The sequence below is a fragment of the Cervus elaphus genome, chromosome 20 (genome assembly GCF_910594005.1).
Source record: "Cervus elaphus chromosome 20, mCerEla1.1, whole genome shotgun sequence".
Classification (NCBI taxonomy): Eukaryota; Metazoa; Chordata; class Mammalia; order Artiodactyla; family Cervidae; genus Cervus; species Cervus elaphus.
Genome location: NC_057834.1, coordinates 31,414,210 through 31,430,525, shown reverse-complemented (window position 1 = coordinate 31,430,525; position 16,316 = coordinate 31,414,210). Strand labels below are relative to the sequence as shown.

The 16,316-nt window shown below is 68.2% G+C and overlaps 2 protein-coding genes and 10 non-coding genes across 12 annotated transcripts; 6 read left to right on the top strand and 6 right to left on the bottom strand.

Moving 5' to 3' along the window:
• Positions 1–380: 380 nt before the first annotated feature.
• Positions 381–3,569, bottom strand: LOC122676374 (basic proline-rich protein-like). The gene is made up of 6 exons (XM_043875541.1): positions 3,469–3,569; positions 2,976–3,203; positions 2,747–2,876; positions 1,232–2,628; positions 814–1,024; positions 381–542 (listed from the first exon to the last, which is right to left on the bottom strand). The coding sequence occupies exons 1-6, from the start codon at positions 3,567–3,569 to the stop codon at positions 381–383; spliced, it is 2,229 nt and encodes a 742-aa protein (XP_043731476.1).
• TRNAG-GCC lies at positions 1,159–1,229 on the bottom strand. Its single transcript has one exon. It is a non-coding gene; the product is annotated as a tRNA-Gly (tRNA).
• Positions 2,681–2,763, bottom strand: TRNAL-CAG. The gene has a single exon. It is a non-coding gene; the product is annotated as a tRNA-Leu (tRNA).
• Positions 3,277–3,348, top strand: TRNAD-GUC. Its single transcript has one exon. It is a non-coding gene; the product is annotated as a tRNA-Asp (tRNA).
• Positions 3,570–4,073: 504 nt separating the features above from the next.
• Positions 4,074–4,145, top strand: TRNAG-UCC. The gene has a single exon. It is a non-coding gene; the product is annotated as a tRNA-Gly (tRNA).
• A 308-nt stretch (positions 4,146–4,453) lies between these two features.
• TRNAE-CUC lies at positions 4,454–4,525 on the top strand. The gene has a single exon. It is a non-coding gene; the product is annotated as a tRNA-Glu (tRNA).
• A 5,204-nt stretch (positions 4,526–9,729) lies between these two features.
• LOC122676373 (basic proline-rich protein-like) lies at positions 9,730–15,276 on the bottom strand. Its single transcript, XM_043875540.1, has 10 exons — positions 15,144–15,276; positions 13,783–14,326; positions 13,328–13,598; positions 12,667–13,251; positions 12,174–12,505; positions 11,962–12,074; positions 10,853–11,826; positions 10,417–10,785; positions 9,964–10,231; positions 9,730–9,752 (listed from the first exon to the last, which is right to left on the bottom strand). Exons 1-10 carry the CDS (start codon positions 15,274–15,276, stop codon positions 9,730–9,732), a joined length of 3,612 nt encoding a protein of 1,203 aa, XP_043731475.1.
• Positions 10,363–10,433, bottom strand: TRNAG-GCC. The gene has a single exon. It is a non-coding gene; the product is annotated as a tRNA-Gly (tRNA).
• Positions 11,879–11,961, bottom strand: TRNAL-CAG. Its single transcript has one exon. It is a non-coding gene; the product is annotated as a tRNA-Leu (tRNA).
• TRNAD-GUC lies at positions 12,475–12,546 on the top strand. Its single transcript has one exon. It is a non-coding gene; the product is annotated as a tRNA-Asp (tRNA).
• Positions 13,259–13,330, top strand: TRNAG-UCC. Its single transcript has one exon. It is a non-coding gene; the product is annotated as a tRNA-Gly (tRNA).
• On the top strand, positions 13,639–13,710 carry TRNAE-CUC. Its single transcript has one exon. It is a non-coding gene; the product is annotated as a tRNA-Glu (tRNA).
• Positions 15,277–16,316: the final 1,040 nt, after the last annotated feature.

Genomic DNA, 16,316 nt, shown 5'->3' with positions numbered 1-16,316 from the left:
GACCTTCAGACATAGAAAAACGTCCATAGGGCTACCCAAGGGGAAAGGCAGCGGACGGACGAAGTTGGAGGCGGATCAAGAGAGAGGAGCTAGTATACCTACAGGAGATAAGCAACAAAGCTTTCCTCCGTAGCATGAGATCTGTATTCGTATCTCGCCTCAACCTACGCTGGAAAATCACCTGGAAAAGAACAGGGGACTGAATCACTGTGCCGTGCACCTGAGACTAACCCGGGAAAGGAAATCAGGTCTACTGGCGTTGGAAGAAGCAGAAAAAGGAAGAGCCCAAGGGTTGGGGTTGGGGTTGGGGTTGGGGGGAGACGGGCCAGTGGGACAAAGGCAGAGGCGGGTTCCTTGACAAGAGTAGGATTTGGGATGGCTCATGGAGGAACCGGGCTGCGCGCGCGTGGGCGGGAGGGGGCAGTGGAGATGGGGGAGGTGGGGAGCAGGGGTGGGGGTGGGTGGGATGGGTGCGTTTGGGGGAGCAGGGGGATGGTGAGGGTGCAGGCTGAGGTGGTGTTACTGGCGGAGCAGGGCTGATGCTGAGGTGAGGCGGGCAAGAGGGTTTCAGGGGAGGGGGGTGGTGTGTGAGGTGGTGAGGGCGTTGCTGTTGGAAACCGATCTGGGCCCAGGGCCGGGAGCGTGTGGACTTCTGAGGAACTCCTCCTGCAAGCTGATGCTCCAGGGACCCTCCAGGGAAAAGGGAGGTATCCTTGCCAGATGTGGCAACTTCCTTGCTCCTGGCTGTGCAAACGGGAGGGTGATTGATTCTCGGAGTGTGGCGAGAGTGAGCCAGGGAGCTTGGAGACAGACGTTGGGAAAGGTGAAGAGGTGGGGCCGGCGGCTGCCAGAGGTGGGGTGTGCCTTCCAGCGCAATCCGTGAGCCACCGGCTGGGTCCGCGTGAGGAAGCCAGCAACCACAAGGGGAGGTGTCTGGGCACACGGGCGGCTGAGCCCGCAGGGCTTGGGGCCACAGCGGCTTGGCAGCAGGGCCGTGTGTGGGGGCGGGAGGGGTCGTGGGCAGCTGCGTGGGAGAGGCAGCGGGCGGCAGGTAGCAGCCAGCGGTTTGCAGGAGCGCTCCCTTGAGCGCCTTGGAGCGGGCAGACCTAGCTCGGCTCTGGGACTGCAGTGCGGGACCAAAAGGGGGACGCTGGGGGTTGCATGGGCCGGGAATCGAACCCGGGCCTCCCGCGTGGCAGGCGAGAATTCTACCACTGAACCACCCATGCACCGGTGGCCGCCGCCGCCCGACGCCGCCCCAGAGGCGCTGGCCAACACCCGCCCGTCACTGCTCACCGCTCGCCCAGTGGCATCTGTCTGCTCCATCCGAGCAGGAGACGACGGGCGGCCGACCTCAAAAGCCAGGGTCCGGGCCACGTGCAGGACCCCAGGGCGCGGCGCTCTCGGAGGGACCCCGGGGCGGCGGGCCGCCGGCCCACTCGGCCGGTCCCGCGCCTTCTGCGCCGACCACGGCCGCCGCGACGCTGTCGGTGTCGCCCGAGGGGGCCAGGAGCCGACGCCGTCTGCGTGGGCAGGCGCCTGCGTGGTCGCCGCGGGCCGCGCGCCGACGTTCCTCTCAGCGACCTGCCGGGTCCCGACCCAAAACCCCTCTGGCGGGCTGGCTTTCCGGCAGGGGCGGGATGGAGCGTGCCATTGCGGGCGGGGGCCGGGACCCCGGGCTCGGCCTGTGCTGGGTGGGTGCTCGCGAGCGCGGGAGCGCGACTCCCCGGGGCGCCCCCGCCGCCGCCCCGAGCGGCGCTCAGGCCCCAGGACCCAAAGGCGTTGTGAGCCTGGCTCCTGCGCTCTGGCCGACGGCGCTCGCGGGCGCTCCGCTCTGACAGGGTGGGTGGTGGTGGTGGTGAGGAGGGGCCCTTGGGCAGAGCGGCTCCTGGCTCGGGGACTGCCGGCTGAGGCAGGGAGCACGCCAGGCCGCGCTTGGCTCCGGCCCGGGCGGCGGCTTCCCCCCCCTCCCCCCGGGAACGGGCGCGGTGGCGCCGAGGGCCGGGGCGCGGGCTGGGCGCCTGTGGCTGGGCTGGACGGGCACGCAGGGCTTCCGCTCCCACCCCAGCCGAGCGCCCTTCCCGGGACGGGTTCGTGCACGGAAGGCCGGTGTTCGCCGGCCCGCAGCAAGGGTGCGTGGCGCGCGTCCCGGGCGGGAGGCAGGCAGGTGTGGCCCGGCCGAGGCCGCAAGGCGGAGAAGCGTGGAGGGCACGCAGCAGCCCCCTGGCGGGCAAGGCGGGGGGGGCTCGGCCGCCTGGGTGTGGCTGGGTGGCGCAGGCGGGCCGGCGGCGCGGGCGCGGACGACAGGGTGCCGGGCGGAGGGGGAGCGGCCGGGGGCGGACGTGGAAGCAAGGCTGCGAGAGCGAGTTGGCCGTTCAGCAGGCAGAAGTCGCGGCGCCCGCGAAGCGAGGAGGGCTCGCCACCCGGCGCGGGGCCGCGTGCGTCGGCGCCGACGGGGGGGGGGGCGGGGTGGGGCCTTGCGAGTGGGAGGGTGGGCGAGGGTGCGCGAGGCGCAGGCGGGGAGGCCGGAAAAGCAGCAGCTGCAGCCGCAGACACCTGGGGAGGAAAGCTGCGCTGAGAAGGACTGAAGGTTCCTGGTGGCGGGGGGCGGGCGTGTGTGGAGAAAGGCTGTGGCGCGGGGAGGACGGGTGCGTTTGTCCGGCGGGCCAAAAGGCTGGCTTGTCAGGAGTGGGATTCGAACCCACGCCTCCAGGGGAGACTGCGACCTGAACGCAGCGCCTTAGACCGCTCGGCCATCCTGACGGCGGGCCTGGGCGGGCGCGTGGCCGCTCGCCTGGCTGAGACCCGACGCGGCGCGAGCCCCGGCGCCCGTGGCGGGCCGCGCGGTGCGCCGCGCCAGGCAGGCAGGCGGCCGTCTGGCGTGGGTGAGCGACGGGGCCGGCCGAGGCGCCTGGCTGCGCCGCCGGTCGCGCCCCGGACCCAGCCCGGCCCTTGGCGGGCCGTCCCCTCCTCACCCGCGCCCCTCCTCGCCAGACGCGGGCCGGCGCGCGCCCACCGTGTCCTCGCAGCCTCGCTTGCCTTCTCGGACCCCCTTCTCCCGGCGGAATGGCCGCGTTGGAGGCAAGAGGCGGCGCGCACGAGGAGTGTCCAGTGCCCCGGGGGGTCCGGGTCCGTGTCGGGGTCGCGGGCCGCCTCTGTGACCGAGGCGGTTGGTTTGGTGGGCGGTCGGGTCGGGGCCCGTGCTGGGCACGGGGGAGGCGTGGGCAGGCAGCCCGAGAGCCCGAGAGGGGCCGGGCGGCAGGGCGGTCGCCGCCGTCCTCGTTAGTATAGTGGTGAGTATCCCCGCCTGTCACGCGGGAGACCGGGGTTCGATTCCCCGACGGGGAGGCAACACAGCCTTTTTGGTGGCCGCGGTGGCTCTCTGTCCTGCCGCCTGGCCCCCAAGGGCCCTTCGTCTCCTCCGTCCGCCTTTGGACCAGGCGCCTGGCCACCGCCGACCGCCTCTACCGGTGCAGCCCTCCAGCCTGAGCCCTCTGTCGTCGCCGGGCGCTCGGTCGCCACGGCGGAGCGACGGCCTCCTTGGCCACCCCACGGCCTTGCCCGACCATAGCCGGATCTTGCGGCCCGCCCGCCCACAGGGGCTGCCTCAGTGGGCTCCTAGGCTCGCGACGCCCCCGCGGCGCGGCAGAGCGCCGTGACGCCTGCAGGCGGCTGGCTCCCGTGTCCCCCTGTCGTCGTGGGAAGTGGCCTCGCCCAGCGCACGGTGGAGAAGGGCTTTGGCCAGCTGGCTGCTGGAAGCCGCGTGCCCCGCGTTGCCCCCCGGGGGTGAGGGCGGAGGCGTTCGCGGGCCGCGGCGGGGAGCGAACGGCCGGGGGGCCGCAAGGCCGCGGGAGCGCCGCCCCGGGGCGGTGGGGCCGGTGGACCCCGGCCGCTGCGTAGAGCTGGCGCGGATGGGGTTGCTGGTGGGCTGCTGGTGGCGCCGGCGGCGGCGCAGAGCCTCCCGCTGACGGGGCGTCGGGGCAGGGATGAGGCGGCGGCGGCGGCGGCGGCTGCAGCGAGAGTGTGCTGGGGCGAGCCCGGGGCCGGCGTCTGGCGGCGGCCCGGGCTGAGCAGCGTTGGTGGTATAGTGGTGAGCATAGCTGCCTTCCAAGCAGTTGACCCGGGTTCGATTCCCGGCCAACGCAGCAGGCCGACCTTTTGCTGAGCTCCGCCGCCCTCCCGGCAGGGGCGTTCGGGGCAGAGAGAGCTGGGAGCAGGGAGCCAGGCAGCTGGCGCGCGGCTTTTGGCGTGTGTGCGAGAAGCCGGTGGCGCGCGCAGTGTTTTGAGGCTGCTGAGAGCAAGACGGCCCGCCAGGGCAGGCGGACAGACAGGGCCGGCGGGCGGCTGGACTTGCCTTGCCAAGGCCGAGTGTGGGCACCACGGTGGCGCGGGCGGGCGGGCGGCCCGGAGGCGCTGGGTTCGGCAGGAGCAGGCGAGGGCCGAACCCCGACGCTCCCTGGTGGTCTAGTGGTTAGGATTCGGCGCTCTCACCGCCGCGGCCCGGGTTCGATTCCCGGTCAGGGAAGCCTTTCTTCTTCCCCTCCGCCCGCCACCTGCCGATCTCCTCGCCGGCGACCCCACCACCCTTTTAGCCTACGCTTGCTCAGCGCTGCCACAGAGGCCCCGGGACCCTGCACCTCCAGCCCAAGCACGATTCAGGCCAGCCCCGCCGTGCCCCGGGGCAAACCTTTTGGCCGCAGTGGCCACCTCGCGCCGCTTCCACCACGACCCGCCTGAGGCCTCCCAGCCCCAGCCCCCGCCCCCTCCCTCCTGAGGGGCGGCGGCTGCTGCCCCTGGTGGCGGCCGCCATGCTCCTGGGCTTGTGCTGGTTCTCCTGCTGTCAGTGGTGGTGGGGAGGAGGTGGGGCCGGACAGGGCGGGTGGGGGTAGGGGTCGGGGCGTGGGCTGTGGTGGTCGCCAGCGCGGGCCGGCAGCGGCCGCGGCGGTGGCCACAGCCGAAGACGAGCGAGGGGGATCTGCCTCTGGGAGTGGGGCCAGGGGCCACGGACACGCCTGCCTCCCCATGCCCCGCGTGCCAGCCACCTCTCTGGGCGGCTGGGCCATTGAGTGCCAGGTCCCGGGCTGGCTGTGACTCCCGTGCGCCGCTGGTGACTCCAAGAGGGTGCTGGTCCTGAGTGGGCTCTGGGAGGCGGACCACGGCGCCCGGGAGGCGTCGGTATCGATGGGTTCAGTCGCTGCAGCAGCCCAGGCTTCCCTGGCCATCACCAACTCCCGCAGCTTGCTCAAACTCAGGTCCAGCGAGTCGGCGATGCCATCCAACCATCTCACCTTCTGGCGTGGCGTGTCGTCCCCGTCTCCTCCTGCCTTCCGTCGAGGTCTTTTCCAGGGAGTCAGTCCTTTGCGTCAGGTGGCCAGAGGACTGAATGAAGTGTCAGCTTCAGCCTCAGGGCTTCCCATGAATATTCAGGACTGATTTCCTCTAGGATTGACTGGTTGGATCTCCTGGCAGTCCAAGGGACTCTCAAGAGTCTTCTCCAACACCGCAGTTCAAAAGCATCGATTCTTCAGCGCTCAGCTTTCTTTATGCTCCAACTCTCACATCTGTCCGTGACTGCTGGACAGACCGTGGCTTTCACGAGATGGACCCTCGTGGCAGAGTCATGTCTCTGCTTTTCGACATACTGTCTAGCTTGGTCAGAGCTTTTCTCCCAAGAGGCGGACGTCTTTTAATTTCATGGCCGCGGCCACCGGCTGCAGTGATTTGGGGGAGCCCCCCCCCCCCACCTCAGTGACGTCTCTCCCGGTGTCCATTGTTTCCCCATCTGTTTGCCATGAAGTGATGGGACCGGATGCCACGAGCTTAGTTTTCTGAATGTTGAGTTTGAAGCCAACTTTGTCATTTTCCTCTTTCACTTCCATCAAGAGGCTCTTGAGTTCTTCTTCGCTCTCCCCGAGGCAAAGGGGTGAAGACGAATGTGGGCCTGTGCTGCGAGTCACAGCACCGCGCGGGGGGAAGTGAGGGAGCACACAGATCCCGGCGGGGCGGGCCGGCCGGGAAAACGCAGCCAACCAGCCGGGAGGTGGCAGATGCGCCCCAGGCAGTGATGCCGGCCAGGGTGGACACGCCGACCAACATGGTGTTTCCCTTGCCTGACCACAGCTCTCAATCCTACCGGAGTGAGGCAAGGTTTCCCAGATGTCCCTCCCCGACAACGAACCAAAGGGGGGCACCTGGGTGCACACGCAGACACGCAGACACACACACACACACACACACACACAGCGCCCTGTTCCACGCACCCCTGCCCTAGATATGACATCTCCTACTTTGCCATTCTCTCCAATCTGTCTGTCCAGGATCAACTCCATCCCTCTCCACAGACTGTCATCGTCGTCCCCAGGAACTCTGGCCGGGGGTCATCGCCACCCACAATCTCCCCTTAGCCCAATCTTGAGCCCGTCTGTAACCCCAAAGGGTTTCACGACTGTTGAAGGCCTGTGTCCTTGGGGGGGGGGGGTGGGGGAGTGGACGGCCGACGAAGGGCACCATCCTGCGGCGAGGGCGGCACGCTCGGGGGCGACGGGACAAAGCTGAGTCCCCTGGGCAAAAGGAGAACCTGTGGCCTGACGCGTGCTAGCCATCGCCGCAGGAGGTTTCCTCGACGCCCCTGCCGGGGCCGTGGGCGTCAGCGTGCGTGGGTGAGAGTGCGGGACGAAGCTGCCTGGGGCCATGGCTGGTGGGTGCCCCACGAGGATCAGGGACCGGGGCAGAGCCATCGCAGGGAGAGGGGGCGGCAGCGAGCAGGGTGCGGGGAGGCAGGCCCAGGGGTGCTTGGGCGTGGCGTCTGCGTGGAGGGCCGGCGGGAAGGGGGAGGCATGGGACTCGCGGGGACCTGGCCGAAAGATGGGCCGGCCACTCGAGCAGGGCCTCTGCAGAAGCATGGAGGCGGTGGCGACGCCGTGCCAGGCACCCGTGTGAGGCTGGGACAGGTCTGCGGTCGGGGTGGGCGGGTGGCAGGGGTGGGTCTGCGGAGCTGGAGGCAGGCCCGCACTGGTGAACGCCAGGGCAGGGCAGGGCGTGTGAGGGATGGCCCGGGGCTGCAGGGGGACGGTGGCGGGTAGATGGGGCCGAGCCTGGGGTCTGGCGGGAGAGGCAGAGGGCAGGCGGTGACCCTGAGGGGGCTGTGGCGTGAGGGAGGTGGTGGGAGAGCACGCCGTGTGGGCGGGCTGGCGCGCGGTGCCGCAGGTTGCTCAGGCTCGGCGGTGGGCTGGGGCTCCGGGCGCTGGCTAGGACGCTGGCAAGCGAGCCACAGAAACGGAGTGCCAGACGGGGGCCAGACCCGGTCGGAACAGGGTGGGCCCACCGTCCCGCCCCAGAGACCCAAGTCCCCACTCACCAGGACCAGATGTCCAGTCTCGGGTGTGCCATTGCTGGGGGCTCAGGGTGGGATGGTGGGTGGTGGTTGGCAGCGGGGATGCCTGGGGTTTCATGAGGACCAAAGAGAGCTCCCATCTGACCGAGCACACCCCGTCCTGGGTGCACACCCGCAGAGAACAAACCTCGGAGAGGTCTAAAGGTCCATACTCGCCGTGCACACTGCAGCACTATTTGCCATAGCCACGACACGGAAGAAACCCCAGTGCCCGTCCTCGAACGGCGGGCCCAAGAAGATGTGGCATAGATGTCCCAAGGAACGATCACTCGGTCCTAAAGAGAAAAGGAAAGGATTGCCATTTGTCACAAGCAATGATGGACCTAGAGACTCTTAGACTTGGTGAAGAATGTCAGACCGAGTTGGACAAAAGCATGTGGAACGTGTAAAAGAATACAAAACGAACCTATTTGCCAAAGAGAGACCGGCTCACGCAGAAAACCGCCTTGGTGTAAGGCAGGCGGAAGGGCAGCGGTGGAGGGATGACTCTGGAGCTGCAACGAACAGATACGCAGGACCGCCTATGATGGGAGACGCACCAAGGTTGTCCAGTTCAACACAGGCAATAAGAGTCAGTACCCTGTAATAACCTCAAGTGGAAAAGAGTCTGAAAACATACATGAAATCTGAAATCTGTACCTGGGAAACAGAATCACGTTGCAGTCCATCGGAAAGGAGCCCAATGTTGGAAATCCACTCTACTTCCACAACAACCGCTACTATGACTTTGGAGTAAGCTTTCAAAAGGACACTGAATACCATAGGTAACTGAGTAAGCGGGAGACAGGCGAGCGGGGTCCATATCCGTGAAAGGCTCAACTCTTCATTCAGAAAGGCACATGCAAACCCCACGGTCGTGGCAGCACCGTTTGCCGTAGCCAAGACGGGGAGAAACCCCTAGTGCCCATCCCCAGCGGCTCACCCACGAAGATGCGCTGTCAGAGACAGGGAGAGAACAGGATGTCACTGAGCCGTCCACAAGAGTCACATAGTGTCACTGGCAGCAACAGCGGCCGGAGCTGCAGAATATGACCCTTGGTGAGGGGAGTCGAACAGACAAGGTCACAGATGGGTGGAATCGAAAGTGTTGTACAAATTCATCCCTGTGCCAAGCAGCGACAGCCCCCGAGACACAGGAAAGCAGCTTCGGGCTTCCCAAGGGCAAAGTCAGGGACGGAGGGATGAATGAAGAGCCGGGCTCAACGGATATACCGTACTCGTGCTGAGTAGAAAGGAGACGACCAGCAAAGACACACCGGATACCACAGGGAATAGGATGCAATCGCCTGTCACCCCCTGTAATGGAAAGCGATCTGAAAACATCATCCTACACACACAGGACGGAATCACGACGCTGTCCAGCGGAAACGGACAGCAGGGTGTAGACCAGCTACACTTCCAGAACAACATCTACTGCTCCCTGGAAGTCAATCAGTCGAGGATCAGTCCAGCAATAGGAAAAAGAAGAGCTTACGCTGTGATCCAGCAAACCCAATCCCGGGTACCCATCGGGAAAAGACATCACCCCTGCTGGGAGGAGATGCAGGCATCCCCCAGGGTCATCGCAGCCCTCTGTGCCAGAGCCGAGACATGGGGAACGCCCAAGTGCCCGGCGGCACGTGGCCGGCACGAGAAGAAGAGGTATATGTGTACCGTGGAATATGACGCAGCCGTCAAGGAGGAGCGGCCATCGCCACGGGCCGCGACGCTGGACGGACCCACAGAAGGGTCCACTGAGTGAAGTGAGTCGGGTGCAGAGGGACAAAGCTCTGTGGACTCTGCCAACGAATGCAAATGAATCTATGTGCAAAAGGGAAAACGACCTTCAGACATAGAAAACGTCCATAGGGCTACCCAAGGGGAAAGGCAGCGGACGGACGAAGTTGGAGGCGGATCAAGAGAGAGGAGCTAGTATACCTACAGGAGATAAGCAACAAAGCTTTCCTCCGTAGCATGAGATCTGTATTCGTATCTCGCCTCAACCTACGCTGGAAAATCACCTGGAAAAGAACAGGGGACTGAATCACTGTGCCGTGCACCTGAGACTAACCCGGGAAAGGAAATCAGGTCTACTGGCGTTGGAAGAAGCAGAAAAAGGAAGAGCCCAAGGGTTGGGGTTGGGGTTGGGGTTGGGGGGAGACGGGCCAGTGGGACAAAGGCAGAGGCGGGTTCCTTGACAAGAGTAGGATTTGGGATGGCTCATGGAGGAACCGGGCGCGCGCGTGGGCGGGAGGGGGGCAGTGGAGATGGGGGAGGTGGGGAGCAGGGGTGGGGGTGGGTGGGATGGGTGCGTTTGGGGGAGCAGGGGGATGGTGAGGGTGCAGGCTGAGGTGGTGTTACTGGCGGAGCAGGGCTGATGCTGAGGTGAGGCGGGCAAGAGGGTTTCAGGGGAGGGGGTGGTGTGTGAGGTGGTGAGGGCGTTGCTGTTGGAAACCGATCTGGGCCCAGGGCCGGGAGCGTGTGGACTTCTGAGGAACTCCTCCTGCAAGCTGATGCTCCAGGGACCCTCCAGGGAAAAGGGAGGTATCCTTGCCAGATGTGGCAACTTCCTTGCTCCTGGCTGTGCAAACGGAGGGTGATTGATTCTCGGAGTGTGGCGAGAGTGAGCCAGGGAGCTTGGAGACAGACGTTGGGAAAGGTGAAGAGGTGGGGCCGGCGGCTGCCAGAGGTGGGGTGTGCCTTCCAGCGCAATCCGTGAGCCACCGGCTGGGTCCGCGTGAGGAAGCCAGCAACCACAAGGGAGGTGTCTGGGCACACGGGCGGCTGAGCCCGCAGGGCTTGGGGCCACAGCGGCTTGGCAGCAGGGCCGTGTGTGGGGGCGGGAGGGGTCGTGGGCAGCTGCGTGGGAGAGGCAGCGGGCGGCAGGTAGCAGCCAGCGGTTGCAGGAGCGCTCCCTTGAGCGCCTTGGAGCGGGCAGACCTAGCTCGGCTCTGGGACTGCAGTGCGGGACCAAAAGGGGACGCTGGGGTTGCATGGGCCGGGAATCGAACCCGGGCCTCCCGCGTGGCAGGCGAGAATTCTACCACTGAACCACCCATGCACCGGTGGCCGCCGCCGCCCGACGCCGCCCCAGAGGCGCTGGCCAACACCCGCCCGTCACTGCTCACCGCTCGCCCAGTGGGCATCTGTCTGCTCCATCCGAGCAGGAGACGACGGGCGGCCGACCTCAAAGCCAGGGTCCGGGCACGTGCAGGACCCCAGGGCGCGGCGCTCTCGGAGGGACCCCGGGGCGGCGGGCCGCCGGCCCACTCGGCCGGTCCCGCGCCTTCTGCGCCGACCACGGCCGCCGCGACGCTGTCGGTGTCGCCCGAGGGGGCCAGGAGCCGACGCCGTCTGCGTGGGCAGGCGCTGCGTGGTCGCCGCGGCCGCGCGCCGACGTTCCTCTCAGCGACCTGCCGGGTCCCGACCCAAAACCCCTCTGGCGGGCTGGCTTTCCGGCAGGGGCGGGATGGAGCGTGCCATTGCGGGCGGGGGCCGGGACCCCGGGCTCGGCCTGTGCTGGGTGCTCGCGAGCGCGGGAGCGCGACTCCCCGGGGCGCCCCCGCCGCCGCCCCGAGCGGCGCTCAGGCCCCAGGACCCAAAGGCGTTGTGAGCCTGGCTCCTGCGCTCTGGCCGACGGCGCTCGCGGGCGCTCCGCTCTGACAGGGTGGGTGGTGGTGGTGGTGAGGAGGGGCCCTTGGGCAGAGCGGCTCCTGGCTCGGGGACTGCCGGCTGAGGCAGGGAGCACGCCAGGCCGCGCTTGGCTCCGGCCCGGGCGGCGGCTTCCCCCCCCTCCCCCCGGGAACGGGCGCGGTGGCGCCGAGGGCCGGGGCGCGGGCTGGGCGCCTGTGGCTGGGCTGGACGGGCACGCAGGGCTTCCGCTCCCACCCCAGCCGAGCGCCCTTCCCGGGACGGGTTCGTGCACGGAAGGCCGGTGTTCGCCGGCCCGCAGCAAGGGTGCGTGGCGCGCGTCCCGGGCGGGAGGCAGGCAGGTGTGGCCCGGCCGAGGCCGCAAGGCGGAGAAGCGTGGAGGGCACGCAGCAGCCCCCTGGCGGGCAAGGCGGGGGGGGGGCTCGGCCGCCTGGGTGTGGCTGGGTGGCGCAGGCGGGCCGGCGGCGCGGGCGCGGACGACAGGGTGCCGGCCGGAGGGGGAGCGGCCGGGGGCGGACGTGGAAGCAAGGCTGCGAGAGCGACTTGGCCGTTCAGCAGGCAGAAGTCGCGGCGCCCGCGAAGCGAGGAGGGCTCGCCACCCGGCGCGGGGCCGCGTGCGTCGGCGCCGACGGGGGTGGGGCGGGGTGGGGCCTTGCGAGTGGGAGGGTGGGCGAGGGTGCGCGAGGCGCAGGCGGGGAGGCCGGAAAAGCAGCAGCTGCAGCCGCAGACACCTGGGGAGGAAAGCTGCGCTGAGAAGGACTGAAGGTTCCTGGTGGCGGGGGGCGGGCGTGTGTGGAGAAAGGCTGTGGCGCGGGGAGGACGGGTGCGTTTGTCCGGCGGGCCAAAAGGCTGGCTTGTCAGGAGTGGGATTCGAACCCACGCCTCCAGGGGAGACTGCGACCTGAACGCAGCGCCTTAGACCGCTCGGCCATCCTGACGGCGGGCCTGGGCGGGCGCGTGGCCGCTCGCCTGGCTGAGACCCGACGCGGCGCGAGCCCCGGCGCCCGTGGCGGGCCGCGCGGTGCGCCGCGCCAGGCAGGCAGGCGGCCGTCTGGCGTGGGTGAGCGACGGGGCCGGCCGAGGCGCCTGGCTGCGCCGCCGGTCGCGCCCCGGACCCAGCCCGGCCCTTGGCGGGCCGTCCCCTCCTCACCCGCGCCCCTCCTCGCCAGACGCGGGCCGGCGCGCGCCCACCGTGTCCTCGCAGCCTCGCTTGCCTTCTCGGACCCCCTTCTCCCGGCGGAATGGCCGCGTTGGAGGCAAGAGGCGGCGCGCACGAGGAGTGTCCAGTGCCCCGGGGGGTCCGGGTCCGTGTCGGGGTCGCGGGCCGCCTCTGTGACCGAGGCGGTTGGTTTGGTGGGCGGTCGGGTCGGGGCCCGTGCTGGGCACGGGGGAGGCGTGGGCAGGCAGCCCGAGAGCCCGAGAGGGGCCGGGCGGCAGGGCGGTCGCCGCCGTCCTCGTTAGTATAGTGGTGAGTATCCCCGCCTGTCACGCGGGAGACCGGGGTTCGATTCCCCGACGGGGAGGCAACACAGCCTTTTTGGTGGCCGCGGTGGCTCTCTGTCCTGCCGCCTGGCCCCCAAGGGCCCTTCGTCTCCTCCGTCCGCCTTTGGACCAGGCGCCTGGCCACCGCCGACCGCCTCTACCGGTGCAGCCCTCCAGCCTGAGCCCTCTGTCGTCGCCGGGCGCTCGGTCGCCACGGCGGAGCGACGGCCTCCTTGGCCACCCCCACGGCCTTGCCCGACAATAGCCGGATCTTGCGGCCCGCCCGCCCACAGGGGCTGCCTCAGTGGGCTCCTAGGCTCGCGACCGGCGCGGCGCGGCAGAGCGCCGTGACGCCTGCAGGCGGCTGGCTCCCGTGTCCCCCTGTCGTCGTGGGAAGTGGCCTCGCCCAGCGCACGGTGGAGAAGGGCTTTGGCCAGCTGGCTGCTGGAAGCCGCGTGCCCCGCGTTGCCCCCCGGGGGTGAGGGCGGAGGCGTTCGCGGGCCGCGGCGGGGAGCGAACGGCCGGGGGGCCGCAAGGCCGCGGGAGCGCCGCCCCGGGGCGGTGGGGCCGGTGGACCCCGGCCGCTGCGTAGAGCTGGCGCGGATGGGGTTGCTGGTGGGCTGCTGGTGGCGCCGGCGGCGGCGCAGAGCCTCCCGCTGACGGGGCGTCGGGGCAGGGATGCGGCGGCGGCGGCGGCGAGAGTGTGCTGGGGCGAGCCCGGGGCCGGCGTCTGGCGGCGGCCCGGGCTGAGCAGCGTTGGTGGTATAGTGGTGAGCATAGCTGCCTTCCAAGCAGTTGACCCGGGTTCGATTCCCGGCCAACGCAGCGGGCCGACCTTTTGCTGAGCTCCGCCGCCCTCCCGGCAGGGGCGTTCGGGGCAGAGAGAGCTGGGAGCAGGGAGCCAGGCAGCTGGCGCGCGGCTTTTGGCGTGTGTGCGAGAAGCCGGTGGCGCGCGCAGTGTTTTGAGGCTGCTGAGAGCAAGACGGCCCGCCAGGGCAGGCGGACAGACAGGGCCGGCGGGCGGCTGGACTTGCCTTGCCAAGGCCGAGTGTGGGCACCACGGTGGCGCGGGCGGGCGGGCGGCCCGGAGGCGCTGGGTTCGGCAGGAGCAGGCGAGGGCCGAACCCCGACGCTCCCTGGTGGTCTAGTGGTTAGGATTCGGCGCTCTCACCGCCGCGGCCCGGGTTCGATTCCCGGTCAGGGAAGCCTTTCTTCTTCCCCTTCGCCCGCCACCTGCCGATCTCCTCGCCGGCGACCCCACCACCCTTTTAGCCTACGCTTGCTCAGCGCTGCCACAGAGGCCCCGGGACCCTGCACCTCCAGCCCAAGCACGATTCAGGCCAGCCCCGCCGTGCCCCGGGGCAAACCTTTTGGCCGCAGTGGCCACCTCGCGCCGCTTCCACCACGACCCGCCTGAGGCCTCCCAGCCCCAGCCCCCGCCCCCTCCCTCCTGAGGGGCGGCGTCTGCTGCCCCTGGTGGCGGCCGCGATGCTCCTGGGCTTGTGCTGGTTCTCCTGCTGTCAGTGGTGGTGGGGAGGAGGTGGGGCCGGACAGGGCGGGTGGGGGTAGGGGTCGGGGCGTGGGCTGTGGTGGTCGCCAGCGCGGGCCGGCAGCGGCCGCGGCGGTGGCCACAGCCGAAGACGAGCGAGGGGGATCTGCCTCTGGGAGTGGGGCCAGTGGCCACGGACACGCCTGCCTCCCCATGCCCCGCGTGCCAGCCACCTCTCTGGGCGGCTGGGCCATTGAGTGCCAGGTCCCGGGCTGGCTGTGACTCCCGTGCGCCGCTGGTGACTCCAAGAGGGTGCTGGTCCTGAGTGGGCTCTGGGAGGCGGACCACGGCGCCCGGGAGGCGTCGGTATCGATGGGTTCAGTCGCTGCAGCAGCCCAGGCTTCCCTGGCCATCACCAACTCCCGCAGCTTGCTCAAACTCAGGTCCAGCGAGTCGGCGATGCCATCCAACCATCTCACCTTCTGGCGTGGCGTGTCGTCCCCGTCTCCTCCTGCCTTCCGTCGAGGTCTTTCCCAGGGAGTCAGTCCTTTGCGTCAGGTGGCCAGAGGACTGAATGAAGTGTCAGCTTCAGCCTCAGGGCTTCCCATGAATATTCAGGACTGATTTCCTCTAGGATTGACTGGTTGGATCTCCTGGCAGTCCAAGGGACTCTCAAGAGTCTTCTCCAACACCGCAGTTCAAAAGCATCGATTCTTCAGCGCTCAGCTTTCTTTATGCTCCAACTCTCACATCTGTCCGTGACTGCTGGACAGACCGTGGCTTTCACGAGATGGACCCTCGTGGCAGAGTCATGTCTCTGCTTTTCGACATACTGTCTAGCTTGGTCAGAGCTTTTCTCCCAAGAGGCGGACGTCTTTTAATTTCATGGCCGCGGCCACCGGCTGCAGTGATTTGGGGGAGCCCCCCCCACCTCAGTGACGTCTCTCCCGGTGTCCATTGTTTCCCCATCTGTTTGCCATGAAGTGATGGGACCGGATGCCACGAGCTTAGTTTTCTGAATGTTGAGTTTGAAGCCAACTTTGTCATTTTCCTCTTTCACTTTCATCAAGAGGCTCTTGACTTCTTCTTCGCTCTCCCCGAGGCAAAGGGGTGAAGACGAATGTGGGCCTGTGCTGCGAGTCACAGCACCGCGCGGGGGAAGTGAGGGAGCACACAGATCCCGGCGGGGCGGGCCGGCCGGGAAAACCCAGCCAACCAGCCGGGAGGTGGCAGATGCGCCCCAGGCAGTGATGCCGGCCAGGGTGGACACGCCGACCAACATGGTGTTTCCCTTGCCTGAGCACAGCTCTCAATCCTACCGGAGTGAGGCAAGGTTTCCCAGATGTCCCTCCCCGACAACGAACCAAAGGGGGGCACCTGGGTGCACACGCAGACACGCAGACACACACACACACACACACACACACAGCGCCCTGTTCCACGCACCCCTGCCCTAGATATGACATCTCCTACTTTGCCATTCTCTCCAATCTGTCTGTCCAGGATCAACTCCATCCCTCTCCACAGACTGTCATCGTCGTCCCCAGGAACTCTCGCCGGGGGTCATCGCCACCCACAATCTCCCCTTAGCCCAATCTTGAGCCCGTCTGTAACCCCAAAGGGTTTCACGACTGTTGAAGGACTGTGTCCTTTGGGGGGTGGGGTGGGGGAGTGGACGGCCGACGAAGGGCACCATCCTGCGGCGAGGGCGGCACGCTCGGGGGCGACGGGACAAAGCTGAGTCCCCTGGGCAAAAGGAGAACCTGTGGCCTGACGCGTGCTAGCCGTCGCCGCAGGAGGTTTCCTCGACGCCCCTGCCGGGGCCGTGGGCGTCAGCGTGCGTGGGTGAGAGTGCGGGACGAAGCTGCCTGGGGCCATGGCTGGTGGGTGCCCCACGAGGATCAGGGACCGGGGCAGAGCCATCGCAGGGAGAGGGGGCGGCAGCGAGCAGGGTGCGGGGAGGCAGGCCCAGGGGTGCTTGGGCGTGGTGTCTGCGTGGAGGGCCGGCGGGAAGGGGGAGGCATGGGACTCGCGGGGACCTGGCCGAAAGATGGGCCGGCCACTCGAGCAGGGCCTCTGCAGAAGCATGGAGGCGGTGGCGACGCCGTGCCAGGCACCCGTGTGAGGCTGGGACAGGTCTGCGGTCGGGGTGGGCGGGTGGCAGGGGTGGGTCTGCGGAGCTGGAGGCAGGCCCGCACTGGTGAACGCCAGGGCAGGGCAGGGCGTGTGAGGGATGGCCCGGGGCTGCAGGGGGACGGTGGCGGGTAGATGGGGCCGAGCCTGGGGTCTGGCGGGAGAGGCAGAGGGCAGGCGGTGACCCTG

What these genes read in the sequence shown, in the direction of transcription:
- LOC122676374 (XM_043875541.1), bottom strand. Translation starts at nt 3,569, where the DNA reads ATGGTCGGGCAAGGCCGTGGGGTGGCCAAGGAGGCCGTCGCTCCGCCG. An exon ending in TCTGGCGAGGAGGGGCGCGG is followed by an intron (nt 2,877 to 2,975) that starts GTGAGGAGGGGA and finishes CACCCACGCCAG; the next exon opens with ACGGCCGCCTGCCTGCCTGG. An exon ending in TCGGGCGGCGGCGGCCACCG is followed by an intron (nt 1,025 to 1,231) that starts GTGCATGGGTGG and finishes TCTCCCACGCAG; the next exon opens with CTGCCCACGACCCCTCCCGC.
- LOC122676373 (XM_043875540.1), bottom strand. Translation starts at nt 15,276, where the DNA reads ATGTTGGTCGGCGTGTCCACCCTGGCCGGCATCACTGCCTGGGGCGCA. An exon ending in CCCGGCCCCCGCCCGCAATG is followed by an intron (nt 10,786 to 10,852) that starts GCACGCTCCATC and finishes GGGACCCGGCAG; the next exon opens with GTCGCTGAGAGGAACGTCGG. An exon ending in GGTGCATGGGTGGTTCAGTG is followed by an intron (nt 10,232 to 10,416) that starts GTAGAATTCTCG and finishes TCTCCCACGCAG; the next exon opens with CTGCCCACGACCCCTCCCGC.